The sequence below is a fragment of the Ischnura elegans genome, chromosome X (genome assembly GCF_921293095.1).
Source record: "Ischnura elegans chromosome X, ioIscEleg1.1, whole genome shotgun sequence".
In the NCBI taxonomy this organism is placed as follows: domain Eukaryota; kingdom Metazoa; phylum Arthropoda; class Insecta; order Odonata; family Coenagrionidae; genus Ischnura; species Ischnura elegans.
The window spans coordinates 38,028,178-38,049,718 of NC_060259.1; the positions used below are offsets into that span (position 1 = coordinate 38,028,178).

The 21,541-nt window shown below is 37.3% G+C and overlaps 1 protein-coding gene across 3 annotated transcripts in view; it reads right to left on the reverse strand.

Moving 5' to 3' along the window:
* Positions 1–21,541, reverse strand: part of LOC124171357 (Down syndrome cell adhesion molecule-like protein Dscam2) — a 500,071-nt gene that overhangs the window by 30,386 nt on the left and 448,144 nt on the right. For all 3 annotated transcript variants that reach the window (XM_046550521.1, XM_046550522.1, XM_046550520.1), the window contains one exon: positions 20,581–21,027. In XM_046550521.1, coding sequence (XP_046406477.1) covers positions 20,581–21,027 — 447 coding nt within the window. The remainder of the gene's footprint in view (positions 1–20,580; positions 21,028–21,541) is intronic.

Consider the following 21,541-nt stretch of genomic DNA (forward strand, 5'->3'; position numbering starts at 1 on the left):
TGGTTAACTCTCTGTAAAATTTGTAGAATTTTATTTATCTTACGCAACATAGTTTTGACCAAAAGCACGTCAATTACTTTGTTATATTTTATATGTACCGTAGAATGGGGTGACTTTGTGACAAGTTTTGCACGTTTTCACTCATACGCTGATCAATTTCTTAACATAAACTGAAACGGATGACGTCATATGATAGTCTCAACTTTTCTTTTAAAGATAATGTCCTAAAAATTTGTATCTTTAATATGAACAACTATACAACGGAAAAACGTCGTCAAAAAGTCACCCCACCGAGTGAGGTGACTTTGTGAGAAATTTTTTTTTTGTTATTAAGTACGCTAAAAAACATTAGAGTCACAATTTCGACAAATAAAAAACTATATTTACTTAATTTACAAGTGTTTTATGCTTTGGAAAATATATAGAATTTTTACAAGCGATGAACCGGCATTTAATCTCTGAAATTATGAACACAACACGTGAAAGTTTGAATACTGTGAAGCGTCGTCTTTATGAGGGCGGAACTTCACCATAAAACGACTTAACCGCCTGCACATAAGGAAAACCACCCTGCTAACACTTGACGTTCCTGCTGAAATTCTGTGCACCAACGATGCATACACACAACACCACGATTAGATATAAGTTGAAACGCATCATGATCTGCATCGGTGAGATCAGTGGCCATCGCGTGGTCTCCAGCAGAACAGAAGGTACATTGACCATTCTTACAATTGGCACGTGAAAACCAAAAACTGATTCTGTTTAACATATGGGCACAGGCAGTGAAAGATCTAATACTCTGACACGTTGACGACTGTTTAAAGGAGGCCTTCAACAAAGACTTCCATTATCATTTGTCGACGGAAAAAAAATTATCTGATCGTACGAGAGTAGACGATTGGGCAAGAAAAATTTTCACTTGAGATTGGATAAGATGTGAGGATTTTAACTCACTAAATTATAAAGCCTTAGAGGCCCAGATTAAAAACCATATCCTTTTTTTCATAGAAATAACAATCTTCAAGTTTGGTACTCCGTCCGTAGGGTTGGACGTTATTCTATCATCCAGTTCCCAACAGAAGGCAAAATGAGACACCTTTCCTCTCTTTACATCAGTGCGGCTTGACCCCAGCAACATTTAACCTCATTAAGGTGATGAAATAATGCACCCATCTCGCTTTTAAAAGGTTGAGGATAATTTTTTAACAATATCTACATGTTGTTATCTCACAAAATTAGACCTAATACCATCGGAGAGGCATAATTTAAAAAAATATATATTGTTTTAATGTCAATGCTACGATTAACGCTCCGTAACGAGCGAACGAAAAAAAGTAATTAGTTTTGCGTCACAAAATTGAATCACTGCAGGGAATGCAATAATGGGGTATGAGAGCATGTCAAGGACGAGACAGGGGTAGGTTATAATATTAGCGTCACCAGGACGACACTTTGATCATTAGGGTGAGGGGAGGGGGCAGGGGATTCATGCACGTAATTAGTGCCATCTTCTTCGGAATTGGCTCATGCGGTGCCCTACGTGGTGCTCCGCTGAAATCCTTAATGATCACTGCTTTCCGTGTCGGTCACAAAGTCGCCTCCGGCCTGCACCCTAGCGGCAAACTCCGGTATTACTCCCCCACATTCGCGGCTGCAACAAACTGGAATCGGACAAGGAAATGGCCGGATTTGGGCTAATGGTAATTGTGTCTGCTTTTCGGGCTGAGTCAAATCTCTAAATTTTCCTTTTCCGCATGTTTCCCAGTAACACTGTAGTCATTCTAATGTTTCTATATTCTAGAATGCTTCTTTGTTTCACTATTAAGTCTCTTTTCGTGTATCAGAATGGACTGTTTTGCCTTCCAGAAATCCTTCCTCATTTGCATATGTACTCATTTTTCATTATTTGGCCATTTATAACATTTCCGCACAATCAAACGAGAATAGCTACGTAAAGGAGGTCAATTAAATTAAGATGCCTTTGTATTTCAGATAATATTTTGTGTGTTAATACCAGAAGAAAAAATTGCTTCAAGTAGTACACTTCCAAGATGAGAATATACAAGTTATTTTACAACCACCAACACGAAATTTTTGATAGATTTTCATAGGTTTACAAAGTTTTAGAGGCAACACCAGGCTTGCCCGTGGATCCTTACTGAGTAAAGAAAAGAGAATCGATTGGAGAAAACTTGTGGTAACAAATTCGCATACCTCAAAAACTGTCTAAAACAGGCTAAATTTTTCAGTCTTTTATTGTTCATTTTGTTCCTTTGAGGAAATTTTGCGTTTACACTTAAGCGCCCTAACAAACGATTCCATAAATATTCACCGCTATTTCTTCGCGGTGGTTTCCCGCAAGTTATCATAATATTAAATCTTAGTATGTTCAGTATGCGGCTTTTCCATCAGGCCAATCGCTCCATCCGGTCCACTATCTATACATATTAAGTTTGTAGCGTGTAAGGCCATCTGCAATTCGCACGATCACACATTAGGGTCTATCTCAGTCGCACAAAGTTTTAAAAAGACGCGGTTTGGTGCGTTCGACTTCGAATCTTTGCACGCAAATTTAAGCTTGGACTTGGACTCAGCGCTGCAGCTCAACACTGCGTAAAGTTGCGGGCATAAAACGTGCAAAAACTGCCTGCCTACAAAACGAGAGACAACTTTGTCAAGCCAAGAAGTCAATGAAGCTGTGTAACAGGTAGATTTTTACTGTTAGTCTCACTTTTAAAACAGCATGACCGTTTGAATACAAATCATTCCCCAAGATATATCGCCAACAAACTTCGCGAGGGGAAGAATGCTATGTAGCCTAGTTGCGCATAGACTATGACTTAAAATTAGGTACTATGCAGAAGCATAATGCATTTCATTTTCTTCTATGGAATCTTTCGCACTTTCAATTGATAAATATAGGAAGACTGTACGGATAGTTTGAGTTAACTTTACCAAAGGAGAAAAAATGATTCCATATATTTGGAATGGTTGAGCTCCAGCGTTATCTACAATGGTTTGGTAGGACGATCGAGAAATATTACCGCAGTTTACATCTATCACCATCTATTCCTATTTATCATTGTTAAGGAATTAGAATATTCAAATGCAAACTAAGTGAGCATCTTATTTATAGCTGTGATACCAAATGCCGACATTTTTGTTCTCTAGCATTGTATTGGTTTTTTATTTGCAATCTAAATGATAATGTTAGCATATTTATGCATTTTTAAATCAAAAGGGGTGAAAACTTCACAATTGAAAATGCTAAATCCACCGCTATTCACGTAAAGGACCCTAAGTTTACAACTTGAGAGATGTATTTCATAAAGTGTGTGAGACTTTGCGACCAGAACCACGAGGTTCCGGCAAGAACCGCGCAAAGACATATAACAGGTGTCAGTGGGGAATCACCGCAGGCTGAGCATAAAGATAAAGGATATATTCAAACAATTGTTGCGCACGTACACAAACATTTGTAATGGTATATTTCAATAAAAATAAAGATATTAACCGTTAACCACCTAGCATATATTTTTGTGACACAACCACCTGCAATGGGTCTGTCAGACCTCAGAGTAAAATAATTCAGTTTTATAAAATGTTCGCGGAAAGGTTTGGTTATTAATTGATAGCCGGTTGTGGAGCATATTTAACTATGTATTAAAAATAAAGAAACATAAAAATGGACATAACTCTTATTTTAAGCTTACATACGCACATCTTTGAAAAATAAAATTTAAAAAATATGGCATAGTATAGAAATTTCATTGTAACTTTTTTAAATTCGCATTAAATAATGAACTTAGGAAAAGAATTAATTTTTTTTTAATTAAAAAAATCAACAAAATCGCGAACTCTCAACTTAGAATTAATTCCTCACGGCAACGAAAACAAAGCTTATTTGAGCATTCGAGGCGTATTGGTGCTTTGAATTTGAAACACATTATATTTTCTGGCTCCTACTGTACGTGCTAATTGAAAAATATTTGTGGACCGCCAACTTTTCGTCTGCATTACCGATTCTTGGGCCTCCTGAAACAGTAGTGTTGTCTCAATGGAGGATGCGTGGTATACCGATCCGTAAATCACGTTGCAATTTCAAATTGCTTTCACGACGTTACATGAGCGGTCACGTCAACTATTCAGCTCTGTTTCTTCAAAAACTTGAACCTGTTGTCAATCTTTTCTCCTTCTATATTATGTTGTATAGTCCTTCATGGTGAATACCGTGAGACTGATTACCTTCGAAAGCAAATCTCACCGAAATAACTCTTCCTCCTCGGTCTCCTTCGAATGCGTGTTTTATCTTCTGATGAAAACCCATTGTCTTGAATTAAATTTGAGGAAACAATATTGCGGAATGATGAATTCTGTTTATTGCTCATCGAAGTTCTCTCTTTGCATTTATAATCGGCCGCATAACTCTCTCCCAAAACATGGTCTAGCCCAATATGAGACTCCATATAGCTAAATCTGTCGTTCGGTAGGTTAGCGTCGTCTGACAGTTCGTTTTCCAACAAATCCGCGATAGAATCATCATTCTTCACAAAAAAATTTAAATAAATAATAGGGTAGTTTCCTTCATCAAAGCAAACGAAAAGCATTGATTGCGATTCGTTACCCACCATTAGTGTATTCAAAATATACAAATTATTTCGTTTTAGAAATAGCGGTTTAGACGAATGGCAATGGTTCATTTTTATCCTCATTTGAAAAGGGCCAGATTGGCGCCCATGCGATGCCACTCCACGTGACGTCACAGGGACCTAGTTTCTATACGAGAAGATAGGAGTTATACATCGTCTGAGGTTACCATGCATGCATGAGGCGTAGAGCTGAGGGAAACGGGTCTTAATAATCACTTATTAAAACTGGCTAAGGTCGGAAATTTTTCTTCATCTGATAAGGTATTAATAATCCTTATTTAAGACAAGCGCTACCAGCCAGCAGGGTACTCAGCTACCCGCTAGCAGCCTGCGTCGTATCAGCGCTAAGCCTAGTCTCACAGTCACCTCACAGGGGGGCAGCGGGAACCAGAAATAAGTCTCACGGAGAGATTTCCCGGCATTCACACTTACGAGTCGCGTTTTCGCGCGCTTGAAAATTTTCACTTTTCATTTAATCGCGAAAAATAGATATCGTCATTTAAAAATCTAAATGCGTGAAATACGTACTCCAGGTGTATTAATCTTTCGATTTAGGCAATAAAAAAATAATAGGAAACCACCCTATTCAAGAAAAATCACATAACACCTAGCATGGGCCTCTCAGACCCGAGGTAGTTGTTATTTACTAACCCGTGACAAACACGCGCACGTCCGACCCCGGCGACCGGATGCGCGAAACTGAAGGACGAGAGGAATAGTACAACCACCAACAAGTGAACACGATTCTCGGGGCCGAAATGTTTACGATTATTTAATGGTCAAGGTCTGTGAGATCCATGCTAGGTGATTAAGGGTAAAAATAACAGGTATCAGCATATAAATATCTGGTGAAATCTTCTAAGGTATTCCAGCGGATGAGTTGCTTGCAAGCCGTTTTGATTGCTGCCCCTGCTATCGTTCTCAGTTCAAGTACATGCTCTGAGGACGATGGCAAAGGTAGCCAGAGAAACTTCGGCTAATCAGCAACTCATCCGGTGGAATACCCGAGAAGATATCACTGGGATCATACGCCGGGAAAGAACAAAATTATATAACTCGGCTTTTATCAGCAAAAATTGAATCAAGGATATAAAGGAAAATTGTATACACTAAACGAGCGTCGGCTAACATTGAAATGGCAATAACTCGACAAGGAGTAGGAAAATTTTTCTTATTCCCTCTCTTTGCATGATCTTTTATTCTTCTCCTTATTTCAGAGCTGCCTGTTGGCAAACGGTTAATAGCAGCACACAATAAGAAAAACAAAGACGATGCGCATAATACGCCTTGTTACGCCACAAAACCCCCCTTGGTTAAACAAAATAGTATATTATTGGTAATAAGCAAGTATTTTGTAGGAGAAAATTATTAGAGACCGGATAAAAACAAACTAAAATGTTCTGAAATAAGCAATTGCTCGTCCGTGCTGAGGCAAGCACCGTGCCTCCGAAATATTTTTGTATCTTCGCCATGGCAGCTGACGATATCCATCGGATATCTAAATTAGGTTGATATATCCTAAACAAGTTGTGATTACACGATGGATATTTTGACAACGATACCCATTTGTAACATTCACGACGAGTTGTATAGGTTACAAGTTGTGTTATCCGTTATATAAAAATATTGTCATTACCAAAAACAATGTCCAGAGGTAGGATATTTTCTGTATCAAACTGAAGAGCACAAATGTATTGTTTTTATGCCTGCGGATTACCAAAAAGCATAAGTATCACATCCAATATCTATTCATTAGATGCTATGAAGATATCTAAGAGTGATGTTGTAAGATAGACCTTCATTTCCACTGTTGGGCATCGTTGCAACCATAAATACTCTACACATGATTCTCCACTTATATGGTTCCATTGATTCCCACCAGTCGCAATAAATAGACGCGCCCCAGTCGGTAGGATACAGGTAAACATACGTATTAGCCTTCCAGAGATGCATTACGCGCTGTATGTAATCGTTTATTGCTCAAAATCAAGCGCAGTTAATTCATATTAAGCTTAATTACATATCTAATGATTAAAAAGACGCAGGTAAACATTTATGAGTGCCATGTAGTCCATTGAAAACATACGTATTAGGCCGCATTTTGTACTTAAAATCTGGTTCTGTCGTTAATGTACTGTAATTCCATTTTCCAGTTCCTAGTTCGATCCCCACCAGCGGTGATTTTTTTCATAATTACCTTCCGCTTTTTCTTTTTCAGAAACCTGCTATTCACAATTACATTCATGATTTTCACTGATAATTTTTATTCTGCGCTAGGAAATGTTTTTGTACACTTCTGATGTTATCCCATTTTTTCACAAGGAAGCTTCCTTTGAATCGTTGCATTTCCGAGTCGCAACATGACGTATTATTAAGATACACATGTATTTAGTTTCTTTTTATGCTGCAAAATCATGTTGCCAACTCATTCTTACCATTTATGCCTATTTTTCTAATCAGTTTTCGTCATTACTAGGATTTTTAACACCCTGCTGAGTGGGAAAAAAGCATAACAGGAAAAGCTATATTCTTAGATAATTAAAACTGATAATTCTCTTGATGGAAAATAGCAAAATTTACCAACAAGACGCTTCTCTGGAGCCTCTTATCAGATGAGTGACAGCTCCCTGAGTGAAAAGATCCCGTCCGTCTGACTGACCGTCCCCAACTCCGGAGGAAGAACCCATTCCCTCCCTAGCTCGCTCTATCTGGTTTTCAGCGGTTCTTTACCAACGATTCGAAAAATAGGCTTGAATCGTAACAGTCCACTTGCTCGTAGTTAAATATGAAAGGAATCCGAGTACACGTCTATACTAATAATGCGTCGTCTTGCGACAAGTAAATTAAATAATTCAAAGAGAAAATTGGGAAAGCATCACATGCCGCATGGGTACAGAAAAAATCCTCCCACAGAAAAAGTGAAAATTTCAGTGAAAATCGTATAAATAATAGTGAAAAGCAGGCATATTAAAAAGAAAAAGTACAAAGTAACATTGAAAAAAGATATCATTGACGAGTCTCGATCCCAGAATCTTAGCATGGGAGTGGAGCACTGAAGACACTGGCCCATAACAGTATTAGTTCTAAATGAGTTATGAAGGGAAATCAAAGAGAAAAACATAGAAGGCTACCGATCCTTGCGCCACTGGTGACTAAAGTTGGAGTGCGAATTAATGCGTGGAGACCGGTTTCACATTTACGCAGCAACTGGTATTCAATGGAGCCTCCTATAGTAATATAAACTCTATGTTTGCAACGTTGTATGGTGGTGGGTCCTTTGGATATTTGACAGATATCCATGCAACGTTCATTTGATAAACGTGGATATCGCACGGGTGTCATATGCTAACGCCGACAATGGGTGCTTTCCATTCGTCGACGCAAGTTGACATGCGTCGACACAAGTCGTGTTTTCTGCTTTCCATTCGTTGGAGTTGCCGACACAGGCGGACTCACACCGACTCTGACGAAAAGCTGAGTTTGAGACAGCGGACAGAGGAATTGCGCATGCATAGTTGTTTTGGCGCCTTCCACCTGCATTGGAGACAACACTATTTTTATAAGAGATCAATTCTTGTACTGGAGTTGAAACATTTTTTTAATAAGTTATTGCCAAGTGTACGATGTGTTCAAGGTATGACGTTTTAAATAAATGGGTTACATGTGGATATAATAATGCTTTTTTTATTTGCAGTAGTTAATATACAATTATGAGATGATTCTTATTGTTATTTTAAAATTTTGTGATTTTGAGTGATATTATTTTTAAATATACCTACCTATAGCTAACAATCCAAATGACCAAAGATCTGAATCCAACATTGGTCAATAATAGAAAGAAAAACATTCCAGATCTTCATTCTGAATCACTTACATCGTTCTCTTTGGATACATTTCCCAGTGTTCTACACTCGTGTTCTACCAAGTTCTACAACTACTGCGCATACGGTGCTTTCCATTCGTGGCTGGCTAGGAGTTGATTAGAGTTAACACAAGGTGACATGAGAGTCACCTGACTGGAAAGCACCCTATGTTGTCTGGATGTTGTTGGGATATTCATTGCTGCTTGGGAAGTCTTTAGTCGGCTTCCAGCCACAACACCTCATAAACCGGCCACCGCATTTCCTCATCGATAGGCTTGGTTGAATGGCCTATCGTCTCCGCCCTGTCTCCGCCTTCAAATGAGCCGAGGCCGCGGCCGAGATTTCCTGGGGAATCGCTGCTTCCACCACGCTGAATGGAGGGGCTGTAAAATCTCGCTCCGCGGAGGTGGCAACGCCAACAAAGAGTATTTGGTGGGAAGAAATGAGTTTCACCTTGTTGGACGTAACTGCTTCCTCCTTTTCAAGTGGTAAAGGAGGGAACTAAATCATTTGTAGCGAAGAACTTCGATAAATATATGAAGTGTGTAGCGTATTAGTCCGTCTGCATTTCGCGCAGGCATCCTTCACGGTGTAACCCAGGCGTACCAAGTGCTTCTGGGATGGGGTTTGGTGCTTTTGATGCAGAATCTCGGCGCGCACATTTAAAATTTGGACCCAGTGCTGTAGCTCAGATTTGCATAAAGTTGCGGGCAAAAACCGTGCAAAAAACGGACCGCAAACACGGACGGACAAAAACGTCTTCCCAAAAAATGAGAGGCAAGCAGTTGCAAGACACAATTAATTTCTGTCTCCCCACTGCAGTGGTTCTTTGCAAAACGAAAAACAGCAACAAGTGCAAAACTATGACAGGCAACACTGCCACAATGCCAGGCAACGACCGGTAGCGGAGCAGAACCAACCTGGCAGTGGATAGTAAATTTCCCCCGTTTTTCACCGTTTACCTTCTTCCTTTACCTTAAAAAATTTTAACCTTCACTCGTTTCACAATATGGGCTCCCTTGCATAAATAGAAAAAGTAATCAAACGCATTTAATATTGTATCTGATATCTTTGGGGACCTAAACAGCTTCTTGCCTCCTCTACCGCATATGTATACTCTGTGATAATTGGCCTTTTCTCTGTTTCTCCCTGTTTTCTCTCAATTCCCTAACAGCAGACGTCGTATCTATTTATCTCTTTTTTGGCGGAACTCTCGAAAGGTAAATAAAGACACCGATGTCTCCTCTAGGCTTATAACTCGGAGTGTACCTCTTGTGGCTTTATGCAAATACTTTCATGACATGCAGTAATAAATCATTCGTGAATATGAGGGATTTTGTTTACCAAATCTTTACTGGAGCGGTAATATACTAGGCAAACTCGGACCGATTCGTTCCAATACTGTGACCTTATTAGCAATGGTGTATTTAAACCATTATATACTTAGGTAGATGAGGCGTGAATCTTGCACTTTAACCTCCAATCAATCCGAAGTGTTTGATAATGATGGTGGATTTTAAATTTTATCAATGTATTTAGGTAAGGTTGGAATATGATTAATATTCAAAATATTACTGCGACTGCATAATGTAATTAAATAAATACGGTACTAATTTACGACAGAAATAAGCAGTTTCAATTGATTGAAAGTGGTGGAGAATATCACTTGATAATAACTAATATGATAAAGAAATCACGCACTTGTGGTCGATATCAATAAAATTTACAATGAGTAATAGTATAGATGACCAAATTCTAGATCTATTGGAACAATTCTTCCACCCTTTGATAATACTAGAGGAAAACAGACTCAGCAATAATAATATCAGGAGAAGATTAGCGTTAGTAGATGAAGCCTTTACATATGGGAAACAATTGATGATAGAATCCATGCAGGAGAATGAGAAAGAAATGGCCATCAAAGCGTTTTCTATGGAGCGTGGCACATAAAGGTGCAGATATTTGGACGCTTGGAGCGAGGAGGAAAAAATACTGGAAACGTTATAGATGTCGGTCAGCAGGAGAATGGATAAGGTGAGATGGAATATGAAATATGAATACAGAAATGGAATAAAGAAATCGTTATGAAAAGAAAAAGAGTTTTAGAACGAAGGTTTCCGCGGATAATATTTCATCTACGTATTTCTCGGGTTTTCTTCCGCCTCAGTTTGCTTTTGGACAACATTTCCAGGCTATCTTGCCAGAGTCTTTAGGTCGAGGGAGAACTGAAAATTTTGTCCAAAAGCCAACTGCCGCGGAAGAAATCCCCAGTGAAGTGCAGAGATGAAAGGAAAGAGTTGATGAGAGGATCGTTGTTTAAGAGCAAGAAAGAAATGGCTCACATTGCTTCTTAGTTATGCAATCTTTAGAAAGGTATACCGAGACCCCCAACATATCTTTACCTCATGGCAGATACTTTTATCCTTTATGATCTTCTTCCCCGGCTAGCTTAAACAAACTGAAATAATAAGGAGAAAAAATAAATTTTGAACGAAAAATATAATGCGAAAATAGGGCAATAATAAAAAATGACAAAATTTGGAAGTGTGAAAAAAAAATTAAAAATGTAAAAAGAGCAAAAGGCGACCGAATTACATGGATCGTTGACCTACCCCCGCCATAAATGACTACGAAGCATCGTCAGGAAAGGCTCTCCGATCTTTTCGCATTCATTTCTAGAGACCGATACATTCTTATTAGTATCAATTCTCACTCTTCACCAGTAAATAATGATTCCTATGGTAAATTTTTTTATAATTTGTGTAGTAAGTTTTAATTTTAAATTTATACTTGAAAATGTTCGAATGAAAGCTTAAGGATCACATTAACTTTCCATGGCGCATATTATGCTATACACACCATGACCAATCCTTCATTCCATTCATTACCTGTAAAAGTAAAAATATGGTGTAATTTTACATAACAATGCGAATATGGAAGCAGCGTTCGACAGATGTTGAGCTTTGCAAATGGAGCTATTTAAATAAATCAGTCTCTTTTCCGTTTTCAGCAATGAAAGGTAGGTACTATGTGTCCACCCATCCACGTCTATTGTATTTTTCATAATGGCATTCTTTCACAGCGAGAGTAAATATCTTCTGCACGCGACATAGAGGGCCAAATGGATTCCATGCATTGTTCATACTTGTCATAATTTGTTGTTCTAAATTGTTGAAATAGATCTTTTTTCTAATGAAATTTTAGATATAGCGAATAGCATGCGCTGTGGAAATGAGGGGCCGTCAACCAATTCTGAAGCTCCCAAGGACGAAATCAGAGACAGATATAGAACATTTTAGCTCATATAATTCTTCCTTTGAAATAAATACTAGTTTTAAATGGTATTTTCCAACCTTATTAAGCAGTTACACATGCATATCTGGAACCAAAGTTGGATTAAGGAAAATTGACGTAATGGCAGGTTTGATCGATATCTAAAATTAATTCTTCATAATATATGGATAAAAAAGGAGTTGAAATCAATCTTTTTCAAGTAAAGTGCGACGATAGTTCTGCTGGGTTCATACTATAGCGGATAATGCACCATAATTATTCCAGGTTCATGGTTGACAGCTGCTCTATAGGAAGTATTTGTGAATGCGAGCTCCGCGTTTTAAGAGATTGGTGACATCTGTTAAACGTTTTTGAAACTTGGAGATGAATTTATGTTCCTCGAGGCTGGACCAATCGATCACTCCCGCGAAATGATGGCGGTAGTTCCGTCTAAATCCGTAAGAGCGCTCTCTTCCTAGGTTGCCTCACGCAACTCCAGTGCAATGCGACATCTGAGAGCCTTATGAAGAACTACTACCAGGTTGGAAACTTTGGCGCGTTATTTGAATGCCCGAATGAACGACATGCATGAACCATATAAGACCATTTTTCAATACAACCATTGCAGTCTCAAAACATTATTGGCTGGATATAAGTTGACATTATTCAATGGCAAAGGAGTATATAAATGTGCATAAACTTCGTTATTCGCCAAAATTCTAAATTTACTCTCTTAATTAAACAACAGAAGGAAATACAATTTAAATATGTTACAAATTGTTTTAATGTATTCAACTCACTAAATTTTTATCAATCTATTTCATTCTCTAAATAATTTATTCAAGGCTTACCCCAAATAAATACGTAAATATTGCTTAATTAATTTTGAAAGAAATTACCTTGATAACTATTTGTATTTTTGCTCGATAAAAGATTATTAAGCTATTATAGGGGTAGATGATAATATAGAAAAATAGATGACTCAAAAGAAAGAGGCACGCATTAAATATCTGAATGAAGCTCAATCAATACCTCAAAATGATGTTGATTTTCGAATTTTGTAACATTTTGATTAGTCAAGAAGAGATAGTAAAGACTGGTGGGAGGCAATATTTGAAAGAAAGAGAACAGTTTTTATAGGTTATTCTTGATTCTATTTAGCAGCTAATGCTCAAATTAATAATGGTGATCAGAGGTGGCAGAAATTATTGTAATGCAAGGTGAAGTTAAAAAAACCCAACACTATTTAAACAAGTTATCAAAAATAAAGGTAAGGGTATTATTTGGTCAAATGCGATACGGGAAAAACTCAGTACAGCTTAATATGAGGTTTTTATGTGACAATAGTTCATTTGAACCCTTTACAATCTTGTTCAAATAAGGCGATATTTGCTTAAAGCTAAATGTAATACCTCAGAACATATAAAATGAAAATAAAGTGAATGCTGAACCATTTTTGGATGCGAATCAAATCACCTTAGAACATTCGCATTCGAGTCAATTTAAAATTTAACTAGAGTATTGCAGCTCATCCAGAGATAAATCAGTGAATCATCTGACCACAGTTAAGAATGAAGCTATAGGCAAAGGGACATAATTTCATTAGATATTTAGAATACCGACTAGGGATAATAGAGACGCAATGTTTGCTAACTTCAGAGCCACAAAATTCTTAACTTCTGTATAAAAGCATCCCAGCATGAAATCGAATTTCATCAAATTTTTTAACACTAACATTAAAAAAATATATCAGTGCTGATTATCAATACAGTTTGCAGCCATTTTATCACTATTTTCTCTATGCGTTTTCAAAGGGAACAGTAGTTCATCGGTCATCACAGAACACTTCAACTATCCCTTTGAAGGTCTTACTTGCGCTTCCAAAATGGAATCTTTCTCTCATTGAAGAGGTAACTCGATCCTCCGCAATTTTTTAATAAGTTTTACTTTTGCAGTGAATGTGAAAGTTGTGCAAAAAATTCCTCTTCAGTTCAATATAAAATTAATTCTATAAAATAAGTATGTTCTCAGGGTAAATGTAAATTCTCGGGGATAAAGACCTTTTTTTAAGAATCTAAAGATTGAGTAATGTAATTAATTTGCTTAATGCATGACATTAACTAGAAAAAACCTTACTCGCCTTTCCCGAAGTTTTGATGAGAAAGTAGTGGTAAGTAAAATTAAAGCCTTTGATTTGGAAACATGGGTTTTTTATTCTGTAGGGAAAACTTGAGAAAACTTTCTTCAATAAAACTTTCAGTGGTAACGGAGCAAACTTCAAGGTTTAAGTTTGATATGTTAATGTATACGATACACTCCTGGCCATTTACCCGTGCATAGTAATTTCGGCTGTGATAATTGCTACATGCAAAATACGGCAATACAATTTACTTTTCATAAGATACATTTTTGATAATTTGAAAAAAATGCACAAAATTTTGCCTACGAGGTCCTTTTTGGAAGAGTTGAATAATGATTGAAAGATAACTGAAAAATTGCGGAAAAGCAATTTAGGATTAAATAAATCTCGGATTTGATAAGTTCACGTACGCAAAATTGGTTAAAAGACATAATAATTTTTTCTGGTGGGTTGAAAAAGCATTCTTCGACGGAGGTTTTGAAATGCCTGGTATTGTGTTCATTCATGTGCTGGTATCAAATTATGAAATTCATTGAGTAACATTTAGTTCCATTGTTTTGATTACGACTCAAAATCAAGAGAAAAGGGTTGACAGAATCAATTTCACACTAAAAATGTATTAACGAATTAGTGGAAAAATATCTTTTTTCCATGCACCTTCTAGAGTCACTAGCCAGCCAGAAATCAATCTCCCAACCACATCCAGACAGCATTTTCGGCTCTAGCACACAGCATACGTGTAACATCAATGTTCATCCAATTGAAGCTTTATGTACATCTGCCATATATCTAAAGGACGGCTCAAACGACGTTCCTGCGATGTTCAACAGTGGACATGGAGGTTAGGATGGTGCGAAAAAACTCAAGTTCCAAATTTCGTATCGTAATAGTGCGGAAAAGTTGCGATACGTTAGTACAAGAAAAACAAAAAAAGAATTATTAAAATCGGACGTCATCTTCCGATCCCGCAAAGCACCTGAAAAAATGACAAAAATGAAAAAAATTGTTTTTTTTTTCGTTGTAAAAAAATTAAATTAAATTAATATCTTTTAACGCTGTAGCAAAAAATTATTACAAATAGCATAGGTTATTATTTATATATGCATATTTATGACTTTTAACTGTTATTACCGATCGCACAAGATCATTAAAAATGTATAAATTTTGCAATTTAGCCGGTTTTTCAGAGTTGTGTCATAATAACTTAAGGTAATATTTTAGTCTAAAATACATGTTTGATTATGCAGATCTTCCTTTGTTTATATATTATTTAATAATATTTAAACAACCCAGAACTCACAGCGGAGAGGTGGCTGCACTTTGAGTTCTACCCACACCCTCCATTCATCCAACCAATGAGGGTTACTGCTTCTACGATATTTAAATTTTTTGTCCTTCTTTTAAATTTTAACTTTTGAAAACTACTTTGTACTACGATTTAGTGGTAAGGTCTGGCATAATGGACCTTGATTTGAATTAGCCCTAGCCCTAGAATCGATAGCCACAAAGCTTAAGGGATGCCTCCGTTACCAATTTCACACACGGCTCCATTACTTGCGTTTGATATGGGAAGTTATAATGTTCCAATCTTGTTTATCGCCAGATTCAATGAAAGAAGCTATTTTTTCATTAGTAATTATTCTCATAGGAAGAGGTGGAGTAGATAGTTTGACTAGATTCCAGTCAATCAATTCTATATGGTCAGTTATTTAGAAGTTCGGGGTAGGAGTAATGAAGTTTACGATAGGTTTGCCTTTTGGTTAAGTCTGTCGGGCTTTAAATACTCTTTTTAGCCCTAGCTCTCTAATGTGCCTTCTGTAATTAAAAACCATCGCCATTAATACATTCTCTTCGTGATCAAAGTTAGAGTTCCGTTTAATAACAGGGAAAACTACTTTCTTTTAATATCCAGGCATGTATCGAGAGGTTTCCTTTGCTCCGTTCACACGGGCCACCTAGCATGTGAAAATGGTCCAGTATCCCGGTTTGCTAAGTCATTTGGAAAGTCGCCACTTGTGATTGCTTGACTGATGTCAATAAGGTATCTTTGGTCCTTGCTCAAAATTTATCTATCAACTTGTAGAATTTCACATTCAATTGTTTGGAAATGCAGTTTGGAAGCTTTCCATAACCATTCATATTAGTCCAATTGGCCCAATAAATGATTTTTGGCCACTTGTTTCACCATCTAAATACTGAAAAATATGACAAAAGTAATTCAATGAAATGAAGTAACCCAACTGCCCACTGCAGCGGGTGTCATTGGTGTTTTACGAGCTTTCTAATAGTGCAACCTTTCCATCTAATGTTGATGCTCGTGCCATCACAGCAAACTAACTCTAAGAACTCTAATGATACTCCTTGATCAGAGAGATAAGATAGAATGGAGACCACTATATCTTTAGCAGACCCGGAGCTTGGAGAAACATAACTCAAATACACAAAATCCGGTTCTTTTATTAGAGAATGGTGTTCCGCTATAACTGTCCGACAGTACTCCTCCGATTCAATCATTTCTATGACTATGGTATTGTCTACCCTTCCGTCAAAGTATAACCGAGTAGCTCACCTAAATCAAGATGGATTTGCTGTAAATCGCTTATAATATTTTTCTTTTCCCTTTTAATTCTACATCGGTCAATGAACTTAGAAGTATATTCTTCAGTTATAACTCCAATGTCTACAAGTGCACTTGATGCTATGGCAGCAGCTGTACGGTGAGACACCCTTATCATCGTATTGATCACAATGAAAAGTTGTACTTTGGAATTTTACCGTCATTTGCCATTATGATTTATATATTTTTGGATGTACTAGGCATGTAATCTTCCTAGTCAACAAATTTCTCCTTGATTGTTGAACTTCGCGTTGCGTCATTTAAAACCTCAACATCTTCACTTTCGGTTTCAATAGGGTTAACATGCTGACTTTTTAAAGTGTAATTTTGCCTTTCAATTCTAGTGGTCAGTTTTATTGTCATTTTTGATCTAAAGAGCTAATTAAAACATCTCAAAAATTATCCTCAAGTAATTATTACAAAACTCTGAAAAATAGGCGAAATTGCAAAATTTATACATTTTTAATGATCTTGTGTGATCGGTAATAACAATTAAAAGCCATAAATATGCATATATAAATAATAACCGATGCTATTTGTAATCATTTTTTGCTACAGCGTTAAATGATATTAATTTAATTTAATTTTTTTACAACGAAAAAAAAAACAATTTTTTTCATTTTTGTCATTTTTTCAGGTGCTTTGCGGGATCGGAAGATGACGTCCGATTTTAATAATTCTTTTTTTGTTCTTCTTGTATTAACGCATCGCAACTTTTTCGCACTATTACGACACGAAATTTGGAACTTGAGTTTTTTCGCACCACCCTAATGGAGGTGCTATTACAACATCTCTCAGATATCTTCAACACATATGATGAGTAGTCAATGGGTATGCTTATTATGTTTATTTTTTGCAGTCCCAAAACATACGGGGATCGGGTTGGTGTGGTGGCTAGAGTGTTGGCTTCCCACCCGGCGGGCTCGGGTTCAAATCCCGGCAGTGGCAGAGAATTTTCAGAGAATGCCCAATCCCTGCTTGAATTTTATGTGGAAGCGCAACACTCCGTCCGTCGGATGGGACGCTAAGCCGTGGTCCCCTTGACGCCTTTTGTTAAGAGCAGGCTAATGCCGACGCCGGGTTTCTCTCCACCCTTCCTTCCATACCCTACCCTCATGGCGCAAATGACATCAGCTGTCGGTCGCCTCCTCCAAATACCATACCATACCCAAGACTTACGAACAAAACGCTTGTGCTCTTTATTCGGCGAACATATGCTACCTATGGATACTGTTTAAATAGCAATTTTTTAACATCAAGGACTTACTATATCTTGGATATGTAGGTAACCTTATTTTTACAACTCGTCGTGGACGTTACAATAGAATATTTATGTAACTTTGTCAAAATATCCATCGTGTAATAACAACGTTTTTTTTGATGGGTCGACTTCATTTATTTATCCGATGGGTATCGCCTGCTGCTTGGATATCGTCCAAATGAATCGAAATACTACACAGCTTTCACCTACTTTCGCTCTCTGAAACTAAGGAGTGAATTTCGCATGGACCTATCGATAAAGATTTTATGAGGTTCTGCCAAGACGGCCAAATTCAAACTTTACATTTGACTCTAACTCTTCGTGAAATTCCAAAACTATTCATATTTTAAAAATAAGATTATTATTTCATTTTCAAGATAAAGAAGTATTACTAAGTGGAAAATTTTTCATGCACAATATACATGCATTTACGAATAAAAATGAGCATAAAAAGTATATTTTTGTCATAAGAAGATTTGTGCAGGCAGTATTTTATGCCCAAAAATAGGTTTTGCTGTTTTCCTTGAAGAGGCAGGAAAAAAATATGAATTCACTATCTCAATTTTAATCTTTAAAAAAAGCATATTCTTGTAAAAGTAAGTATTCCAAAATATATGCTAACATATAGCTCAAAAGCGTCACAAACTTGAGGAAGGAAGTTCAGCTTGAATTTTTACGGATAAATTCACTTTAATTTAACATTAAAATTAATATCCTACGATTCCCATGGTTTCATGGATTTCCATGTTAGTAGGACTTAGGAACCAATGAAACCTTTTGTACAAAGTTAGCCAACCTTTAGCACTAACGTTGATTCTACGAGATATAATGTCCAATACATGTGTGAGACATTTTATTTGTGACACCCCTAACATGTGGAATTACTATTAATTTCCATTTGAATCAACTCATATTATATAAATAATACATCACATAAATCCACCGAGTGAATAATTTGGGCATGTATATCTCACTAGTATAAAAATAACGGGACAAAGATTTTTCACACTCGTCTTTTCTAAATAGGCATTCTGTTCTTACATGCCCAGAGATAATTATTTGGGAAGATCACATCCCTTAATAATTCATACAGGAATTGAAATATTTTACGTAATGTAAGCGAGGTAAATACCCATTAAAAATACATATATTCTACAATGTTTTTACGCATACACAAACGGATTTAACTCGATAATTCAGATATTGTAGATTAATAAGTGCAAGTTCCTAGATGAGCAACCATGATAGCATAACCTCTAGAAAGCAAATAGATCAAATACCTGTAATTGGCATATGGTATTTTCAAGCATTATTTTTAATACTATTTTACTTATTTACTGATTTGTTACATTGAAAAAACGTTTCAGTTAATATAATATTTTATCTTCTCTAAAATACGTTCACCCGAGGGCTAAAGGAATGAAAAACTCATTTAAATTACGAACTACGATTTTAAGATAACAATAAAAATCCCATTTGCGATATGAATATACGTTTTTCTTGCAATAATTTCTGAATATTCGTTTAAAAAACCTGAAAATTTGAAAAATCTCTGGTCTAAACACGGGAAGATTGTTTATTAAAATCAGATAATACGTGAAGTGAAGATTAAACTGTTTTGAAGTCTATTTTGCCATAAAAATCATTATAACCATAGGCATAGAAATTTCTTCACTCTGCTACTAAAGTATTGGCAAAAACTGTTTTCATTCAAGTGAAATCGCGATAGTCACATGAAAAATGCGCTGAAATAGGCTCATCAAACTCGTAAATATAAACGCTTGGAATTTTTCAAATATTCTACACCAAAAATTGGCTTGTAAACATCCATGGACGTTATAATGACGTCTAACATGCATGAAATAAATATCCGATAAGGTGAGTTCTTCGCTGGTTTTATATCGGGCCATATATTTTGCTGTCTACGTTTTAGATGGCAAATTCCGCCATCGTCCTTTAGGCACCTTGTATCAGCACCTTGTGTACCTCATTTACATTATTATTTTGACGGAAAGAAGTAAATCCTATATCAATATCCGAAAAGCGTTATATATTTTTGTCAATGTCGGTGGAACTTTCCAAATAGGTCAATAGACTGGAATCTCTGAAACTAAGAATAAATATCTGTGTAAAGTGGCTCTGCCAAATCTGTTCAATTCGAAAATGACACTTTTTTCGTGAAATCACCATAAAGTGAATTAAAAAGAATATTTCATTTTCATTTGCAGGAATTGTATAAAGAAATATTATTAAGTGGAAGAATTTTCATCGGCAATATATTTTTAGTTCCTGATAAAAAAGAGCAGAATATGTTCATTTTTATAATTGACATTTTTATGCTGGTGGTTTTTTCTACCATAGCAAATGTTGATTCTCCGGCAAAAATTTCAATAGATGTGTGATACATTTCATGCCTGGCGTGTAGACAAAATTTAGGATTAGTTTACATTTTCATTGGATTCTACTTATGTTATGATATGTATAACACTGCCGTAATGTTTGGAAAAAGTGTAATTACGGTAATTTTTAATCCAATTCCTCAAATTAACTCAAATTCTCCAATGAAACTTTTAATGTACAACCTTATAAAAGGGTGTAAATGGTAAGTAAATAATATCTTAGAGCCCCATGAAAACGTATATCAGATCTCAGACCCTTCGTCCTAGCAATGTGTGGCATACCACAAAGGTTCCAGGATAAGTAATAACACGCACTCCCCCAAAACCACGACCTTGATTCACCCCCATGCGTGGTTGAATTTACCAAAGCCTTACCGACTATCCAGTCTCCATTGGACGAGTACTCGACGACGAACCTCTGGATGGGGCAGCCGCCGTCAGGCCACCTGGACAACCGGAGGGCCACGGCACCAGCGGATCCGTTTCCCGGAGGCTCGACGGCCAGCATGTCCCTGGCCGGCGGCGGCAACTGTGGCCGCCCGCCCTGCGTGCGCACGGACAGCTGCGCGCTGGGCGCGCCCACGCCGATGCGGTTGTGCGCCGTGGCGTAGACGCGGTACTGGGTGCCGCAGCGCAGCCCAGTCAACTGGTGGGTGCTGCGGCCGCGCTCCACGCGGATCTCCTCCCACTCGCCGCCCTCCGCCTTCACGTGCAGCGCCACGCCGCGCACCGCGCTCCCGCCTTCGTCGCCGATCTTCCACTGCAGCGACACCGAGTGAGCGGACGCCGCCGTGGCCAGCAGGAGGGGAGGCGCCGGAGGAACTGGCACATTAAAGAGTGTTGAAGTAAACGATTCGTCTTCCATGATTGCTCTTTGGCATTCTTCAAAAATTAATTTAAAATCATTAGTTTACTGCGACATAAGAATATTTGGTTCATTTCACATTTAGGCTTCCGCAGAATGATACTGTAGGCTCAGCTATGCTTCCGGGTTGTCGTCCGCGTCAATTCATCTTCGTGACGACATTTTTTTCGACGTTGCAGCTGGCGTCTCCAAACCTGTTGCTCTGGCCTGTTCAAACCTGAATATGCCTGCTGCAACGCCGTCGAAACTATCGTTACCAAGACGAATTGCCGTGGAGAACAACCCGGAGGCCAAGTTCTGCCTATTATATCACATTATATGTACATAATATATGAAATACCGCTGTTAATACAAACACATTGTACCTTCAAACATAGCATTTTAGTTATAAACTTGCCACTACGTAGGTGTTCATAAACCAAATTAGAATGCAATGTAAATTTTACTGTAAAAGATGGTAAGACGTGTAAT